The sequence below is a fragment of the Hibiscus syriacus genome, unplaced genomic scaffold, assembly GCF_006381635.1.
Source record: "Hibiscus syriacus cultivar Baekdansim isolate YM2019G1 unplaced genomic scaffold, ASM638163v2 tig00000326_pilon, whole genome shotgun sequence".
Lineage (NCBI taxonomy): Eukaryota > Viridiplantae > Streptophyta > Magnoliopsida > Malvales > Malvaceae > Hibiscus > Hibiscus syriacus.
Genome location: NW_024061781.1, coordinates 42966 through 62420, shown reverse-complemented (window position 1 = coordinate 62420; position 19455 = coordinate 42966). Strand labels below are relative to the sequence as shown.

The 19455-nt window shown below is 35.6% G+C and overlaps 2 protein-coding genes and 1 pseudogene across 4 annotated transcripts; 2 read left to right on the top strand and 1 right to left on the bottom strand.

The window, feature by feature from the left end:
- The first annotated feature begins 928 nt into the window (after positions 1-928).
- LOC120163907 (nuclear nucleic acid-binding protein C1D-like) lies at positions 929-10598 on the top strand. 3 transcript variants are annotated; one of them, XM_039173787.1, is made up of 7 exons: positions 929-934; positions 8014-8253; positions 8351-8406; positions 8599-8653; positions 8811-8891; positions 8983-9232; positions 10384-10508. In XM_039173787.1, the coding sequence occupies exons 2-6, from the start codon at positions 8046-8048 to the stop codon at positions 9213-9215; spliced, it is 633 nt and encodes a 210-aa protein (XP_039029718.1). In that variant the 5' UTR covers positions 929-934; positions 8014-8045; the 3' UTR covers positions 9216-9232; positions 10384-10508. The 3 variants fall into 3 exon arrangements, with proteins under 3 accessions (XP_039029718.1, XP_039029776.1, XP_039029672.1); XM_039173845.1 differs by lacking the exon at positions 929-934 and having other exon boundaries at positions 7946-8253; positions 10454-10598; XM_039173741.1 differs by lacking the exon at positions 929-934 and having other exon boundaries at positions 7946-8253.
- Positions 2251-6990, top strand: LOC120163805 (annotated as a pseudogene).
- A 703-nt stretch (positions 10599-11301) lies between the features above and the next one.
- On the bottom strand, positions 11302-14575 carry LOC120163700 (transmembrane 9 superfamily member 8-like). The gene is made up of 7 exons (XM_039173582.1): positions 14279-14575; positions 13495-13659; positions 13300-13409; positions 13107-13215; positions 12919-13031; positions 12659-12809; positions 11302-12484 (listed from the first exon to the last, which is right to left on the bottom strand). The coding sequence occupies exons 1-7, from the start codon at positions 14405-14407 to the stop codon at positions 11327-11329; spliced, it is 1935 nt and encodes a 644-aa protein (XP_039029513.1). The 5' UTR covers positions 14408-14575; the 3' UTR covers positions 11302-11326.
- Between the last annotated feature and the right edge of the window lie 4880 nt (positions 14576-19455).

Genomic DNA, 19455 nt, shown 5'->3' with positions numbered 1-19455 from the left:
GTCGATATAGATGTGAATGCGATTATTGCCTACTTTGATTATAAGAAACATGATGATCCCGAGTTTTTATGACATACTCGGTAGACAAATCAGGGGTATTGTATAATCTTATTTGGTCGGATTCTACATCGAGATTTGATTACACATGCTTCGGTGATGTAATTGCATTCGACACAACGTACAAAGATAATTTGTATGGTCGACCAATTATGTCTATTGTCGGTGTTAATCATCACTATAACACAATTGTGTTTGTCACTGCCATAATCGCTGACGAGACGTCTCAATCTTTTGAGTGGGTTCTACATAATTTTTTAGAAGCTATGATGAATAAATCACCTATTTCAGTTGTCACCGATGGGGATAGGGCAGTGCAGAGGGCTATCAAATCTGTTATCCCTTATGCTAAGTACAAATTATATTCTTTGCATATTTCTCGCAATGCACAAGCTAACATTGGTGACCTAAAATTTACAGCAGCATTCTCAAAATGCATGGCTTCCTGGTGGACAACCAAGGAATTTGATATTCAATGGCGTTCAGTTGTTTCAGAATTCAACGTCGAAAAGCATCCATGGGTGATTGAGAAGGGAAATACACGACACTTATGGGCACAAGCATATCTAACCGGTCATTTCTTTGCCAATATTCGCTCAACACAAAGGTGCGAGTCTATGAATGCTTCACTAGCGATTGCACTGAAACACGAGAAGATATATTTAGATGTTGTTCGTGCAATTAAAGATGGAATTAGTAGAATGCGTATGAACGAGTTGAAAGCAAATTACTTAAGTTCTCATACGAAGCCCTTCCATATCACAAAATTGTTCGACCTTGAAAACCATACTGCTGCGATTTTTACCCGTGGATCTTTTCGTGCGTTCCAAGATGAACTTCTATGGGAGACATTGTACCGGATTGAGGCAGAGATTCAGTCCTTATTAGATGAATGCCAACATTATATTTTGTCAAGGTACAAAGAAAAAAATAGGAAATTTGAAATTAGTTTTGATTCTCGTACGTAAACCCTAATTTGCTCCTACAAAAAACTCAAGACCGTTGGACTTCCGTGTCGCCATCAACTTCACATTTTGAAGCACTTGGATTACACATATTTGTCCGGGACTTTGATTCAAAGTAGGTGGACTAATGATGCGAAGGCCTCTGCACCAAGTTATGTTGACTTGAATGTATCTCCAGAAGTGATGTAAATGGCATGGTTCGCTGTTCTACGTTCAACGTCAAGTAGGTTATGCTACATTGCATCAATTCATATTTTAAAATAAATCAATCCATACTAATAAATTATTTAAAATAAATTATTTTAAAATAAATCAATCCATATTTTATAATAATTTATTTTATAATAATTTATTTGATGATAAATTATTTTATAATAAATAATCTTATTAAATTATTTAAAATTATTTTAATAAATAACTATATTTTATAATTATTCTTGAAGATGTTTGAAGGCCTTTAAAGACATAAAATCATATCTGCACCAAGAAGAACTCGCGCAGACGTTTGAAGAGCTTATGTATTCTAAAAAACAAACAGTCTGTGAAGGTTAATATCTACGCGTGGTCTGTGCGACGCAGACATAAGTAACTTAAAGAGCTTGTACAGTGAAAACAAACACCACCTTAGTTTCAGCAAGCAATGGTATTGATTTCAAAAGAATTTATCTTTTGGTTTCCCATTCATATTCCAAGGAAATTATTTTGGGTTTTTTTTGTTAGTTTTTGGAAACTACTGACCCCTTTTTTTTTTTTGAATTTTATGTTCTTTGATCCGTATGTATCAAATAAGATGCAATTTAACTTTTTTATTCTGTAAGAGAATTTTAGATGTTTTACCTTTGATATTGGCAAAGCAGTGGGCTTTAATTTATTTCGTACCAGTTCAGGAGGTGTGATTTTTTATTTTTAGTATTCAATCTAGAATCTGGGTCCTTTTTTTTTCAACATTATATTTTATTTTCTCATGATTCACCTTTGAATTAGGATAGGAGCTTCTGTAGTTCTCCGATTAGAGACTATTTGCTGTTTCATATGCCTTCAGTTTGATAAAGGCCTGAACTAATAGATCAGCTTACCAAATACCTTTCATCAACTAAGTTATTGCCTTACTGGTTTTGAAACTGTTGTGGATGCGAGACTTTGGGAGATCAATTAAGCCATACGTTGTTTTAAGTATTTCTGGGTTTTAAGAACCGACTTATGTCGATTCTTTCATTTCCAGACATCTATGGGTATATATCTCAGCACCCCCAAAACTGAGAAATTCTCAGAAGATGGCGAGAATGAAAGGGTTATAGATATGGGCTATCATCCATGCAAGGATGGCGTGCAACTATGGAAGATGATGTGAGTAACAAATGAAACCTTTTAACTTTTCAAATTCTACAAGCAGTTGGAGCATATTTATTGCATTATACCCATATAAGATCTAATGAGCTTTTAAGCTAAAGTTTTGGTAAAGGGATCTAGTCATTTGTGGAATCCTTTCCTAAAGGACTTTTGTGTCATCCCCACCTCAAAAAACAGAAGAAAATGTATTAGTCTTTGTCCTTAGTTGTACATACTGCAGCTGACATTATCGTATGTTGATTGTAAATGTTCAATTCTATATTGTGGATATGTTATAGTTCTATTATTTGTTTTGTTAGCATGCTGCGTATCCTGATCTCGATGATTCGACTTCGTTCTTTGGTGTTTATGATGGTCATGGAGGTAGGCCTGTAAATGAACCGAATTCACACGAACTCACACGAACAGAGGTTTGTTCATGTTCGTTCATTTAATAAATAAATGAACATAAACGAACACGAACATAAACGAACAAATTTTTTTTTGTTCATGTTCGCTTATTAAGGAATATAATTTGTTCATGTTCGTTCATTTAATAAATAAACGAACATAAACGCGCACGAACATAAACGAACACGAACATAAACGAACATAAACGTTGGAGACCCTACATAGGGGTGTAAACGAGCCGAGTCGAGCTCGAGTATTGCTGAGCTCGACTCGAACTCGAAAACTTTCAAAGTCAGCTCGACTCGACTTGAAAACTCGCGAGCTTAAAATTATCAAGCTCGACTCAAACTCGAAATATAATATTGAAACTCGTCTCGAACTCGAAAAGGCTCGAACTCAAAAAAAATTAAGAGCTCGATTAAAACTCGAGACTCGAGCTCGATTCAAGCTCGACATTACCCCAAACGCAAAGATGCTTAAACCTATTCTCCCTCATCTTCTTTTATATAAGTTACCAACCCCGAGCTGCTTGTTTGCTACTGATGTGGGATTGCATAACGTTCCTCCACTTTCTTTCTTCCTATCTCCTTCAACAACAGTCGAGATGAACACAGATTGTGTTTCATGTGATTGTCGACCTTAATCCTTGGGGATCAAACAAACATGTCCTTAGCTTCATGCTATGTAGAAGTTGAAAATTGGGAGATGAGAGAAGTAGGTTGGCTAAACTTCCATATCCGGATGGCGTACAAAATTTGTTTGATGAAACGCATTAAAGAACTTCTCAACCTTTGGAATAAGGCCTTACCATTATTGGGTTCTTGAGTTAAAAGTAAGCTGACTTGAGTTGTTGGTTGATCACTATTTATTTGTAAATTCGAATACTCCATTATAAATGAAAGAAAAGAAGATTATTTGAGTAGAAGAAACGGTGCTTAATACTTAACATCCCTTCCGGAATCCATCACCTTTGGACTTGGTTTCGAAAGCAACCGGTTTCTGGGACTCCTCTTTGCTCATCGGATAACGTCCCATAGGGTTCCGGCGCAGTGGATGTTGACGGTGCTGGGTATGCAGCTTATGGATCGTTCAAAAAGAACTAAACCATGTTAATATTGTTGGGTTTTCCAAATAAAATTGTGTTAATTATGGAGTTGGTCATCAAAATATCAGATTAATTAATATTTTTAAGATATTTACAAATTGGTCACCAAAATTGATTTAAGAAGATTGGGTTAAACATAAATGAATGAACATAAACGAACATAATCGAACGAACATAACCGAACGAACATAACCGAACGTTCACGAACGTAAATGAACGAACGAGACCTATGTTCATGTTCGTTCATTTAATTAAACGAACACAAAATCTTGTTCATGTTCGTTCATTTAATAAATAAACGCACATAAACGAACTTCCCGCCGCACGGTTCATGAACGGTTCGCTGAACGTTCAGTTCATTTACAGGCCTACATGGAGGTAAGACTTGGATGGTTCAGTTCAGGTACTTCTTATGATTGTTTTCAGTTCTCAATACATATTTTCCTTTTGTTTGTACACCATCTGAACTTGTGGTTTTTGCTGTTCTCCATTCGTGTATGCATTCTTTTTTTTCAGAACTTGAACCAACCGAAGGATCTTGAAGCATTTTTTCTCTTTTCAAGTGACTGTTGAGATTTTTATGATTGTTTGGTGTCAGTGAATTATAAATTTATAATAATTGTTTTTTCGTACTCTTACTGAATTGTGATGAAAATGTGATTGTCTTACTCATGGCCACTGTTTGGTTTTCTCTAACTAATCCAGATTGCTAACTTTGCAGGCAAGGTTGTTGCAAAGTTTTGTGCCAAGTATCTTCACCTGCAGGTTCTTAAACATGAAGCATATGCAGCTGGGGACATAGGGACATCACTTCAAAGAGCATTTTTCAGGTTGTTTTATTTGATTACTCGAGCTTATGGTTGTTCTTTGCTATTTTCTGTTGTTATGGAAGTCAATAATGCTATTCTAATGTCGGAATGATTTGGAGGTTCAACGTTTAGTTCGCGCTAGAAATGTTGTATGTTTATTAATTCTTTGATACTTGAAATATGAAGCAACTCTTCCCTTTTCGTTCTTCCTTTTTAAGGCTGTTAATTTCTATCTCATGCATGAATTCACCATACATGTCGAATTCTTAATGAAACCTTAGCAGTCTTACTAGCTTTTCTGATTGAAGTCTGTTTCTGCTTTCTGATGTAATCTTAACAATGACATTTTTTTGTTAGGCATTGCACTTCAAATCTTATGTAGCGTTATGGATCTCTAAATCACTTATTCTTCACGAATTTTGATCTAATTAGATTTAAGGCTTTGTACTGTTTCATTTTTTCAGCAAAGATTAAAAAGCTTTTTCGGGCCTTCGAGAAGATCATGAAAGTAGAAACTCACCGTAAATGATAGTACTTGCATTACCCATTTTGCTCCCGCCAGCCACCATCCTTTCTTGTTTGTGGTTTGAATGCCGCTTTTGTTTGTTTTACGTGTTTCCAACTCGAGTTTCGTTTTAGCGCAGAATGGATGAGATGATGCGTGGACAAAGAGGATGGAGAGAATTATCTATTTTGGGCGATAAAATAGACAAGTTTATCGGCATGATAGAAGGATTGATGATATGGTCCCCGAAGGGTGGTGATGGTATTGACCTAGCTGATGACTGGGCCTTCGAGGAGGTACATATGAAAACATAACGAATATACACGTCTTATTGTCCTTAATGCTGAACAGAAACTTGGTGCTTGCCACGAACTATTATGCAAACCAAGATCGAAAAAAGAACAGAACTTGCGTTGCTACATTTTAACTCTCATCTGATTTGGTGTACCCTGCACTTACCTTTTCGGGTGAGACAGGGATCATAAATGTACAATCCGGGTTTGCCTGTGATTATTATACATCCTGCATTAATTTGTTTGTAAAATTAAGACATTTATTTTATTGCAACAATTTGTACATATCATTTATATATGGTTTCAAAAATTGTAATCAGGGCCCTCACTCTGATTTTTCTGGACCGACTTCTGGGAGCACAGCGTGTGTTGCAGTTCTAAGAAACAACCAACTTCTTGTTGCAAATGCTGGTGATTCTCGTTGTGTTATATGTAGAAAGGGTCAGGTAATAATATGTTAATGTGGTATAATTAGCTAGTTTCATTTCAAATGGATAATATTTTTATCGATTATCTGCGGATGGACTGGCTATTGTACTTTGAACTTGGGAATTAAACGTAAGTGTCGCTGTAGGGAACATTCTTTTCTCTCTGAATGAATGATCTATTTGATTTGTTCCTCATGTGGGTTCTTTTTGGAGGCATATAATCTCTCTAGAGATCACAAACCTGATATAGGGGCAGAGAAAGAAAGGATTTTAAAGGCCGGTGGTTTTATACACGCAGGACGTGTCAATGGCAGTTTGAATCTTTCAAAGGCTATAGGTAATTTACTGCCCTGCTCGAATCTCGATACCTATAAACAAAAAGGGCACTAATTGAACTTGCTGATTTAGAACTTTTAGATTTCCTAAAGAGAGGCATATGCTGCTGGGAACAAAGTGCTAGTATTACTTTCATGAATTTTGTAATAGTATTTCGAGTACATCAATAATTTCCTAGACATAAACACCGTAAGTATATCTGCAGGTGACATGGAATTCAAGCAGAACACAGCTTTGCCTGCCGAAAAGCAGACTGTCTCCGCAAATCCAGATATAAACACCGTAAGCGTATCTCTATAAATCTGTTTTTGCTTTAATATGCGCTTATCATCGGAAGTATCTTTTGAGCATTGGGTATTTAATTTACACATCTTACTAATCTGTTAGGTTGAGCTCTGTGATGATGATGAGTTTCTTGTGATGGAATCTGGTATATTTATCTGATGCCTTTCCAATTTAGATTATAATGAAATTAGACTTCAGTATATGTAATGCATTTTCATTTTTTTTTTATCAGGGATTGCATGTCAAGTCAGATGCTAGTAGACTTTATTCATGAACAACAACATTCAGTATTTGCATAAGCCTCTTTAACGTTGACCTTTCTTTAATCGATTTTGCGCGCCTTCTTTACGTACGTATATTTAGTAAGAAGCATGCAATGCAGGAAAGCAAGCTTTCTGTTATTTGTGAGAGAGTACTCGACCGATGCTTAGCACCATCAACAGCCAGCTGCTTGGTGCAGTTCAAGGAACCAATCAAGTCTGTCTCACCTGCAGATTAGCAATCAGTTGACAACGAATCGACGCCAGAGGGAAAGTCGAGAATAGTTCCAACTGTTGGTGGTGGTACGTAATATATTTAATGTTGACTATACGGAAAATACTCGATCGATCCCAATACGTCAACAGATAATGACACAAGAAGTTCTGAGGCTACATATTTAATGTTGATTACCACATTCGGATACGAATCAGAACGACAACTCGGTCGCCTCTCAATAGATTCGTCAACACCATGCTTCTTAGTCCTTTTGCTTTGCGAGTCGGGATTTTGCGATTGAACAGAATCTTGTTGTAGTTCATATTCTTGAGACTTGACATTGATAAATAGTTGTACTTATGTATATGATGAAAGGTTTTGAATGGCGTCTATACATTACTAAAACCATCGGATTATCTCTCATCATGCATATGATGTACATGAAAATAATCAATGAATTGGAAGAAAGGACACATTTTTATGGCGAAAAGCGTAGACTTTACTATCCAGCTAATGTACATGTATAATTGAGATTATTACAGCAAGCAGACATCCAACAAAGTTTTTTAAAAGTCATTAAAGAGTTGCCCACAAACACAGGATCAACAGCTGGTAATAAGAGGTTCCATTTTAATCATTTGTCGTTAAAGATTAAATATAATTATTGATGAGATAATTTTTTGTTATTTTTAATAATGACATAATATTACTTTACTGTCACAATAATGTGTTACTGTTAATTTTTTAATGATAAATAATTAAAATAAAATAATAAAAATAAGTGAATGATTTTTTTTCTGAAATAATTTTAATAAATTTAATATTTTAAAATAACTCGAGGGTGAGTTACGTGAACCGGGCGAGGGCTGAGGTGATACACGAAAGAAAACAACAAAATCATAGTAAAACCTAACTGCCGCTATAAACCTCTGGTTTTTGGTCTTAACCCCTTCTGCTCTGGCAATTTTGGTTAAGTTTGCATATTAATCAGCGTAATCATCGGCGGCGACTAGAGAGAGAGAGAGTAACGTTTGAACACTCAGAAATGGAAGGAGGTGAAATAGGGAGCTCAGCGATCCCTGAATCTGTGATGAGTTCAGTGAACACGACGCTAGTAAACGTTGAAAACCTGAGGACCCATTTGCTCCAATTCTTATCTCTCTCTGACCCTGATGTCCTTGCTGAAATGTCCCCTCTTCAACGCGCTCAAGCTTTCTTCTCGCTTGCCAAAGCCAGTACTACTCTCTTCGCCTGTAAGTTCAATTTCCTTATTTTGATTTTGGTGTTAATTGTTGCTATGTGTCTTTTAAATGCTTAGCTTTCTATGGTTCCCTTCTTCCTTTCCTGTAGTGAGATTGAGATGCAGTGGAGTGCACCCAGATGACCATCCTATTAAATCAGAGCTTGTACGTCTTCTAACTCTGCATTTTCCCTTTCAAACATAAAATTTTCACTTTTCATTAGGGGTTTGTTTGTTTATATGGGTTACTTTATTGAGAATTAACACTAGGATATCATTAGTTGATTGTCACATTTGTTTTAACACTACGATATCTGACTGGCTTAACTTTTTTGTCTATTTTGGTTTCCATCTGTAGGAGAGATTAAGCTTGTACCAAGAGAAGTTAGAGCGGTTCATAGACTTAAGCAAAGGTACATTGTTTTGTCTCATTCCTTACCATGAGTGCCATACTTATGGAAGTCGTTACCTCAATTCGGGAGGATAAGATTCCTTTTCCACTTTTACAATGATTTTGAAATGAATTATTTATGTCTCATTCTTATGTTAAGTATACATTTGTTCTTGAAGCGCCATTGCGACCTTCAACTACCTTGAACTCTCAGGCAGCAACCCGTTTCATTGAGCATTCGTTACCTGACCTGACCCCTGGTAAGTGATAATTCACTTCTTTTTATTTCCTGTTACTTTGGGTGTTTGGTTTCATCTTGTTTTCTGAGAGTTTTTATTTTCATTTTTGCAGAGCAGAGACTAAATATGAGGCAAATCAGTAAAGGAGAGGGAACAAGGATCAAATACTCTGACAGTAATGTTCAAAAGAAGAGAAAATATCAATCATCTGAAAAGCAATCTGTTCAAAATGCTGCTAAAGAATTCCTTGAGAAAGCAGCCCGTGAGCTTTTTGGTGATAAAAAGGATGGTTTTAAGGGGCCTCTACAGGTTGATGCTTCAGATGATGACCTGCCTCCGAGCTGATCCTTCACTTAATCATGGTAGATATCTGTTTAATATTTATACATTGTCTTTATTGCCTCTTAGTTTCTTTACTCCCTAGTAGCATATGCCTGTTTGCGATTGATATCTTCATTAGATTTTCTATGTTATAGAAAATACGGAAGGGGTTGATTGTAAATAAGGTTCAACATTAAATGAATTAAAACTATCACTAGGATCAGTATGTATATATTTCCTCACATTTTGAATAGCCAAACAACTTTGATTTGTATGTCTTTACCTTGGTGCCTTTTTCTCTCTTAAACGAGCTGATAGAATATCCTCTAACTTCTCACTAAAACCCTCAAACCCATATCTACCAGAAGGGGGCTGCTAGCCAATGGGCAGCCGGCAACTGGTTGCCTCCCTTTCTCCTCCCTTTAGTCTTTTCCTGTTTGTTTCCCTCCTCATCAGACCAATAAGCCTCTTCAATGTGGTTCTTTACGGTGGTGCTGGTGACAACTCCTCTGCCTGCTACTCGTCCCATGGCTCTCTTTTCCTCTGTTTCAGGGTTTGTTTCAAGGAGGATCTGGCTTCCACGTCAAGGTGCCAGGATGTCCCCTGCAGCAGATATGATGTTTTGAAACTGCCTGAGGTGGTGGTTTGGCATTTCGTTCAACTGTTCAAGCCTCCCAGATCTGTTGTTTTGTTGTTTCTGTGATGCTTTGCTTTGTTGTTTAGGCCTTAGCTTATTGGAAATCTTACCTGCAGATCTCACTAAGGCAGAGCCTGGATTGTGTCTTCATGGTTTACACTCTCTTGGTTCCAACTTGCCTTGAGTGAGCTTTGGCTCCCTCTCAGGCTGACGACAACAGTGCCTACCTTAGTTTGATGATATGTGTCTCGGTTTACTTTTTCTTTCTTTCATAAGACCTGCTGTGTCACGTGGTCGCTATGCTCGTAATGTGAAATCTGTAAATCTGCATCTATGCCGTTCATCTATGGTAACCGCCTTTATAAAACCAAGTTGATAGAATAACAATTGCATAAATGCTTTGCAGTCTGCCTGATTTGTTTTCGTAATTTAATAGTTCGAGTCTATCTCTCTAGCTTGTATTCTTTCGTAGAATAATATCCACGAGAAGCTAGCTGTTTAATAGAATGCACAAGAAGCCATCTCTACTTATGTTACTCTTTTTTTGTCTTACAGTTTCTGGTTCAGTTGTATCGGCTACTGGAAGCCAGCTGTACTTATGTTGTTACTCTTTGTTGTCTCACAGTTTCTGGTTCCGTTGTACCGGCTACCGGCAGCAAGTGAAAAGAACCCAGCTGTGCTAATGTTGTGACTCTTTTTGGTCTTACAAGTTCTGGCTGCATTGGCTACCGGTTTAGTTTGCAGAATTTGAACATAATTTTATTTATTTTTTTCTTTCAAGCAGTGTACTGAATTCGAATATGTTTATCTAATGGTATGAATCTTCTGTAGCCGTATTTTTGCTAATAAATGACTCTTAAATTGTCACCAATTTGGTATGTCATTGTAAATTCAAGACGAATAACACAATATCGTAACTTTAGAAAAATGAACAAATGATAGAATCATTGATGTTGATCAGGCAGCGGTGGTCCAAATAAGGTAACATAAATGAAGAAACAAAGAATGAACGGCGGTAACTTAGGGTTCTGTTTACCAACTAAGGTAACATAAATGAAGAAACAGAGAATGAACGGCGGTAACTTAGGGTTCTGTTTATCAAACAGAACAATAGAACGAAATGGGCTTGTGAATCTTCAAGCCTGTGAACAGGTACATCAATTGTTTGACAATGAACTGGTACATAGTTTGCTTATAATGACTTCAACATAACACACACAAATAAAATGCAAATAAAAATCCACATGCAGTATGGGGTTTGACGAAAGAATCACGAGAAGCTTCTCTCAACATGCATTAAAAAGAAGGTATTCTCCAATCAACTAAAGAAAAGAAAACCGGGCCCAAAATTGAGAATTAACAGTTCACATCAGATAGCACAATATAGCTTGAACTTGAATCATACCCTAAGACAACAAAAGTGATTTATATCATCAGAAAGCATGATATAATCTTTGAATCAAGATTATGTGTCATAAAGCACATCCCGTTTTGCACATTAATCGATCTTGACAGATGAGTAGATGAGCCTCGTGAACCAAAAGCAAGCATAAAATCCAATCGTGCCCGTTAGCACAAAAAATGCATATGAAGCAATTAGCATGTACCCAAAGTACAGGAGCCCAGAAACCAGCTTAGTGATCTCGAGCTTCGTGAAGAAGTAGAATGTAGCATAGAGGAAGAGGTACAATGCCGAGGAGCCTGATGTGAGATATGACCTCCACCACCACAGGTAATCTTCACTGCATAACTGGAAGTAGCAAAGCACAATGGTTATTTCAGCACAAGTGATGAGGAGGATAATGAAGACCAAGAAGAGGAAGCCAAAGATGTAGTAGAACTGGTTCAGCCAGATTGAGGTAAGAATGAAGAAAAGCTCGATGAAAACGGCTCCAAATGGAAGTATTCCTCCAATCAGAATAGAGAAATTTGAGTTCATATACCAAGCCTGCTCAGGGATTTGCCTTGGAATTTTATTAGTCTTCACCGGGTCCTCAATTGCTGGCTTCCTGAACCCAATGTAACCACCCACGAAAACAAGTGGAACTGAAATTCCAAACCACAGGACGACCAGAGCAAACATAGTCCCAAATGGTACCGCCCCAGATGACTTCTGGCCCCATATGAGAGCATTTAAGACAAAGAAGATGGCAAACACAATGCCTGGGAACAAGCATGCGGTTCTTAGAGATACTTTCTTCCACTCTGATCCCTTGAACATTTTGTATAGACGGGAAGAGGCATAGCCAGCAAAAATGCCCATGAAGACCCAAAGTAAGAGCATAGCTGTCATAAGACCACCTCGGTTTGAAGGGGAAAGGAATCCAAGAACAGCAAATATCATGGTAACTAGTATCATGCACAAAAATTGAACACCAGTGCCAACATAGACACAAAGCACATCAGAATTTGATGGGGGCCTGAAAACATCCCCATGGACAAGCTTCCATCCTGCCTCCTCTTGGGCTTCTTCCAGGGTCTCAAGTTCATTATACTTGGCAATGTCACGGTATAGTGTCCTAAGCATGATCATTGCTACCATGCCAGAAAGGAAGAGAACAATCATCAGAGAATTGACAATTGAGAACCAGTGTATTTGGTCATCATTCATTAAAAGATATGCATCCCATCTAGATGCCCACTTCACATCACTCTCCTGAAAAATCATCACAAGAAAATACAAGAATATTAGCACCTCATAGGTGGCTGATGTCAAAACCTTATTTCAAGAAAAACTGTCTAAATCTAATAGATAACTTCTTCAGCACAATGGGAAAAACTAACTTTGCAACTCTCAATCCTAAAAGTTATTTATAGTTGAAGAGGGCACCTGGTATTCAACATCATAGGTGAATATAATCTCCTTGTTTGTATCAACTTCTTGCGGAGTATTAGAATTAACAACTATGCGCTTTGTGTGGGGGTTGCATGTTGTTATACGAGTATTCTCACTCCATTTCCCCTCATATTCATGTTTGATACTGCATTGTTTTGAACCAATTGAAAATGCCATAAAATCATACTATAATCTCAGCCGCAGGCACCTAGAAGTAACAATTTTAAGAAAAAGCTAGCCTCAGATGAACTAACCTGTATGGTTTAACTTCAAATCCTACAATTCTAGCAGAGTCAGTCTCTGGATCCCTATGATACTTAACAGTAAATGCCAAATGGTTGTGAATGAAAAACTTTTCTTCCTTGCTCTGCATATAATCAGACAAAGTAAGCATATAGTAGCTAATGAATCTGCAAACAAAGGAATTGGATAGAATGTTTACCCCAGTGTACTGGCCTTTGAGACCAACATGGTATCCAAGCTGATAAACAGTAGGAGAACCCTGATCTTGTCTTCTAATTGGAACAACAAGGGGCAGGTTATCCAGGATCCTGTCAAGAGAATCAAAGAAGCTTGAGAACAATTATTACAAGTAAAACAGATAAATTCCATGTTGGAAGAAACAAATATTATACATATTGACTCGATATTCATCATCAATCTTCTCCTTAAACTGCTTTACAGCCTTGGTGTCAAGTGTAATCCGGCAAAGAACAGAACACATCTGTGGCTCTCGCATTTTAAACTGCATTAATTCAAGTCAAAGAAAACAAGTCAATAGCCATAAAATAAACAATGTGCCCATAATCAACATAAATACTAAAACTGACCACATAAGGAGAGTTTTCAATACGGTCACCACGAAGCACTTCCCCAAGATTTTCTGCACTGTCAACTATCTTCGGTGGTGGACAAAAAGGGAGTGAATAATATGAGTAAGGAAGTTGTGTCTTTATAGAGGTCAATTTGTTCACTTTCACCTTCAAAGGATCTCCCTGCAAACCCCAACAAAAAAACAATACCACAATAATTTCTCAATAAACACTCCCAGATATCACAGCGTGCGGTGTAGAATCTAAAGAAGTTTAATCAACGTCATTGTAAATTAGGTCCACATGGCAAGCACTAGATAACTAATAACCATAACGTTCAAGTATGCTTCCATTATGACGACGTGCAAATTAAATATCTTTCGAGACACAATTTGTAAAGCAATAACAATCCTATGTTGCATTAGATAACTCGATGGATATAAACTAAAATGTAGATGGCGCGAAAAAATGAAAAAAAAAACATTAGAAATTACCTAAACTAATAATAAAGGTTTTGAATAAACGTTCGAATGAAGGTTAAAGAACATAACAAAATCTAATCAAATTTCAAGGAACAATCTGAATCTGAAATAAGACTTATAAAGCCATCATTCTCACACACAAATGCTTCATTAAGTTCCTTTTTCACGGCGGTTCTATACGAGTCCTATTATTCTGCTATAAAACAAAGACGTTACAATGAAAATACGAATTAAAAACAGATCAAATGAAGGGAAAAAAACAAAGATCAAACCAGAAAGGGAATGAGACAGAAAATGTAAAAGAGAAACCGAGAGGAAACCTTTTGGAAGTCCTCGGGGGCGACACCAGGAAGGTAGAAGCAATGAGAGGTGCGGATCAGAGACAGGACGAGAATGGCCAAGATCACAATGCAGGTCGACTTGCGGATAGATCTCGATCGGGACTCCATTTTCGAGGGTATCAGATCTGGAAAAATGATAGAGAGGTCTAGGCGAGTGTTACAATAAGGAGAAGACAACTGACAAGGGAAGGAGGGAGAGGGAGAATCGAAGCTTGGGCTGAAAGTGTGTCCACCAGCCACTAGATCGGGACCCTGGTTTTCGCCATCTTTGTTATGCAATGGCACGTTTTGGTTATTTATATCCTCGTGCCACGTGTGTGTATTTTGCTCCTCCCTTTGTTTTTGTTCGTTTGTTTATTCACCGGCTCAGTCGACAGATGGGCAATTCTCTTCTAGTGTCGGTTATGGATCTCCTAATTTTTCTTTGGACCGGACTGGTCCATTTAGGCCCAGATAAAAATGTTAGTTAGGTTCTGTTTGGACATTATTTATAAGAGTAAATTACGTATTTAGTACTTACACTATTAGTGTTGGTCATCTTTAGTATTTAATCTTCAAAAAAATCAAAATCATACCTAAAGTTTAGTTTTTGTTTTATTTTAGTACCCCTGTTCAAAATTTAACATTAAGTTTTGAAAAAAGTTGAAAGTTTAGGTACTAAAACAGACTAAAATTGATAGTTTAGGTACTAAGGGTACTAAAATGAAATAAGAACTAAACGTTAGGCATGATTTTAAAAAAAAATTGAAAGTTTAGATATTAAACTGATAGTTTAGGTATTCAATGCGTAGTTTACCCTATTTATAATCCAATTAGATTAGAAGGTGGACAAACCAAAGAAATAAAGGGTAATTTCTTTGGGTTGATACGGTCCAAGCAATCCTTAAGAAAAAGATGAGATCATTAGAACGATCTCTTTCAAATTTGTAGTGTGTCAACACAAACATATTTCACAATTTGATCGTAAAATATTTGCATTTGTTAATGTATTACTAGTAATATAATTATTCAACATAATTGAACAGATAAATAATAATAATAATAGTAATAATAAATAAATAAATAAATAAATTGATGAACCATAATTTACTTTTTTTTATTTCGATGGAAAATCATTATCGTAATTAATTTATAAAAATGTTTTAATAATGCGATTAGGAACGGTAAACAAGTGGGATGAGTGAGGATACCCTTCCTTTATCTTTATACCTATTTAATATTTTTTTATCTACCACCTACTCACCACCAATTATAGGTACAATTTCTAAATCCGCACCCGCTTACCTGAGTATATTCTTAAATTCATCCTCACACCCATTACCAACCACTCATCTCGTACACATCGGCACATATCTATACCCACCAATTTGAGATAAGAGAAATGACTAACTTCAATTTTAAAAATATATACCATAATATTTTATTATATTACATGTCATGTCCTATAAAATATTAATATTTACAAAATAATCTTTGAAATTATACATAAATTCCTAATGCTCCAAATTTTATATAGTGGATAAATAGTGGACCGGTGGAAGGGTTAGATGAGGGGCATGTAAGGTCTCAAAACCCATCACCTGTCCACTGACGATATGATTTTTTTACATCCACACCATCAATTAAAATTATATCTATCTCTGTCTCAATTAATGCGGATGCGATACAAAATCTACGAAATTATTTCCGTTTACGATCCTACTATTTACCAAGGACCACACGAAATACTTCAGTAATCGACAATACAATGCCGGTACCATATATGAACTCTTTGCGCTGGTTCGTTGGAGGGACTCGAACAAAGTTTAGATTCCTTCTTGAAAATCCATAAGTGGAACGAAGACCAATTATACGACCTGTCAACATCTGAGACCCAAACGCTCTAATAAAGCATACCTAATATTTACCAGGACTGTCGAATCAAATAAACCGAAAACCAATCGTTTAATTGACTTAACGTTTCGTTTTCACGACTGGTCAAAGTGGTACCTGCATGGTCCAACTAGTGTAGATATTAGTTTCTTACTGAAGAAATCATTGCTAGTGTTTTTATATGCGGACGATGAATTAATAGTAATTAGAACTTTGTGAATCGTTAAGTTTAATCCACAGAACTAATCCAAGGGAGCAGGCACAGACCATTTCACTTATTTTAAATCCATGTTAATATATAATAATCAACTATATATTTATATCATGTCCGAAGTCGTTAAATGTGGGGATTGAAGCATTAAAGGGCGCCGGTTGGTCCACCACATCCCGCTCACTGCTAAGGAAAAGGCCATCCACATTCCACACCACACCCGTTAATGCTATGGGGACCCTCATATCTTCCCCATCATCATTTATTTATGATGGCTTACGCTCACGCCTTGCCTTTTTATCTTATTTACTTTAGTTTTTAGCCCCTGATTTCATCATTTGACTAATACGTGGCTTTTTGCTAAACTGTCTCTACAAAATAATGGCCACACTTTAGGCAAACAAACACAAAGTATCGAAATGCAGTTGGAGCCTTTTTCGTGAAAAAAAAGGCAAAAAGACTTCAGAGGTCCCTCTACTTTTGAAAAAAATTAATGTGACTCTCGTATTTTTTCTCTCAATATAACCCTTTGATCAACGTTTCTCCGTCATTGATCGTTACAGCGTTGGTATGGCAGTTTACTGTGTTGATATATCAATTTACGGTGTTGACGTGACAGTTCATATGAGTTCATCTGTCATGTTTGAATTAATAATTTAGCTCATCGGTCATGTCATCCGCCATATTATCAACCATCATGGATTACCACATCAGCATTGTGAGCTATCATGTCAATAGAGTGAACTGTCACATTAGCACCATAACGGTCAATGACAAAAAATGTTGGTCAAAATGCTAATTTGAATTTATTTTATGAGTTGAAAGGTCACTTTGATATAAAAATAATACAAGGGTCATATTAGTTTTTTCAAAAGTACAAGGACCTCTCATGATTTTTGCCAAAACAACCATTATCAAAGGGTGTTTGGCTCAAATTATGTATATTTATGTTTAATCAATTAAGCGTTGGATGTAATGGTTGAATTGTACAAATGTAATAATGATGAGGCAACTGTCCCTGGAAAATGGATGGGGAATGACTGAAAAGGGCATCGGTCCATGTAATGCAATTAATCACCCAATTAATAGCACTGGAGTGACTGCACTTTGTAAAAAAAAAAAAAACTAGTAGGTCCCTTCCCATTCTCTTCATGGTATGAATTTTCATCCCGATTAATCTTAGATCGATCAAATATATGATTTTGGTAGGTGAATATTTAAATAAAATTTTTCTATATACACAAAAGTTTAAATTTGAGACATTACTTAAGTTAGGGCTATAAATGAGACGAGACAAATCGCGAGTTACTCAATATCGACTCGATCAAAACTCGATAAATACTCGAATCAAATGGACTCGACTCGAGCTCGAGCTCGACTCGAGTTCTTAACGAGCAGAAACGAGCCACTTGATATTCGAATCGAAAAGCTCGTGAGCAACTAAAAAACATAATATATTAAGATTTTATTTTTTTAAAAATAAATTATTAATAATATTAACATTTATGTATTGATTTTTTTTAAATACAGTAATATTTTCATGTATTTAAAGTTCAGATTTGAGTTTGAAGCTTCAATCGAGTTAAGTTTAAGAATTTTTTTTTTTCATTTCAAAACTTTTCGAGCTGCTCACGAGCTTCAGTTCAAGATTTCGAGTTCGAGTCGAGCTTGAAAATATTAAGGTCGCTAGTTTTCGAGTCGAGCTTCATTTCAGAGTTTTCGAATTGAGTCGAGCTCAGCACTACTCGAGCTCGACTCGGCTCGTTTACACCTCTAACTTAAACGATATTAATCTACTTACCACTTGAATTAATGATAATTTTCGTTTGAGTGGATTTGAATTTTATCTTTTTGAAGTTATTTGTTTTAGCATTAAAGTTTTTAAAATATATACGAAAATCAAATTAATTTATACTTTATATAAATTTAATATTTTGAAATTTAAACACACTTAAACATTAAGTTTAATTATGGTTGAATAATTTAAAGTTAAAATTTATATAAAAATTATAATATTTTTTTAATCTATGCTTCATTTATAATGCAAATGACTTTCACTGAATCTATTATCAATAATCCAATGTTTCAGTAAATAATAGAGATTTAGCGGTAAATTTAGTTGACGATAAATATCCTACTTTTTGCATTTATTTTGTAAAAAAAATCAATGAAAATATTATAAAATAATACGGTCGAAGAGATTACACTTTTGTACTCCAAATCATTAATTATGTAATTAAAACTGTTAGCAACACTATTAATGTTTGCTTTTGGCTAAATGATTGTGGATGGCACTTGATTTAAATAATGCATTTGTTATTTTAAAATTGTTTTTTTTTACAAAAAATTAGGTCAGGGATGACTCATTCAGTCAAGAACCAAGGTATACTTACGACTCAACTGGGATTTATATAGAAATTTACAAATTGTCCACTAAGAGTGATGGTGGTACGATTTAAACTTGACTTTACAAGCTTAAATACTTTAATTCCAACCATTTGTATCAATGATATAACAATGATAAAGGAAAATAAACTCTAATAGATAGCCTAATTTAGTATATTAAAACTAGGGTAGATTACGCGTTTAATATCTAAATTATCAGTTTTGATTCATTTTGGTATCAAACTTTTAAATTTTTTAAATCATACATAAAGTTTAATTTTTTTTCATTTTAGTATTTCTTCGTTAAAAATTTTAGTTTTTGTTTCATTGTAATACCCCCATTCAAAATTCAAAGTTAAATTTTGAGAAAAAATGAAAGTTTAAGTACTAAGGGTGTTAAATTTTCAATGACGGATATTAAAATAAAATTAAAGCTAAATGTTAGTATGCTTTTGAAAAAAATTAAAAGGGAAAATACTAAAACATATCAAAACTAATAGTTTAAGAACTAAATGCGTAATTTACCCTAAAATTTAATTAACTAAAAGTTGCTTACGATCATTTTTAATCTATTTTAACGTACCAAATAAATGTAAAATACACATTTCCTAATTTTCGAAGGCGTTCAAGAGCATGAAACTGGGTCAGTATAGCCCTAGAAGTAACTAGTTAAGTGGATTCACAAGGT

Excerpts from the sequence above, each read along its gene's own strand:
- LOC120163907 (XM_039173845.1), top strand. The coding sequence starts at position 8,046 with ATGGAAGGAGGTGAAATAGGGAGCTCAGCGATCCCTGAATCTGTGATG. Across the intron at positions 8,254-8,350 it reads CAGTACTACTCTCTTCGCCT|TGAGATTGAGATGCAGTGGA; the intron begins GTAAGTTCAATT and ends CCTTTCCTGTAG. Across the intron at positions 8,654-8,810 it reads GTTCATAGACTTAAGCAAAG|CGCCATTGCGACCTTCAACT; the intron begins GTACATTGTTTT and ends TTGTTCTTGAAG.
- LOC120163700 (XM_039173582.1), bottom strand. The coding sequence starts at position 14,407 with ATGGAGTCCCGATCGAGATCTATCCGCAAGTCGACCTGCATTGTGATC. Across the intron at positions 13,410-13,494 it reads TTGAAAACTCTCCTTATGTG|TTTAAAATGCGAGAGCCACA; the intron begins GTCAGTTTTAGT and ends GAATTAATGCAG. Across the intron at positions 13,032-13,106 it reads TCAAAGGCCAGTACACTGGG|AGCAAGGAAGAAAAGTTTTT; the intron begins GTAAACATTCTA and ends GATTATATGCAG.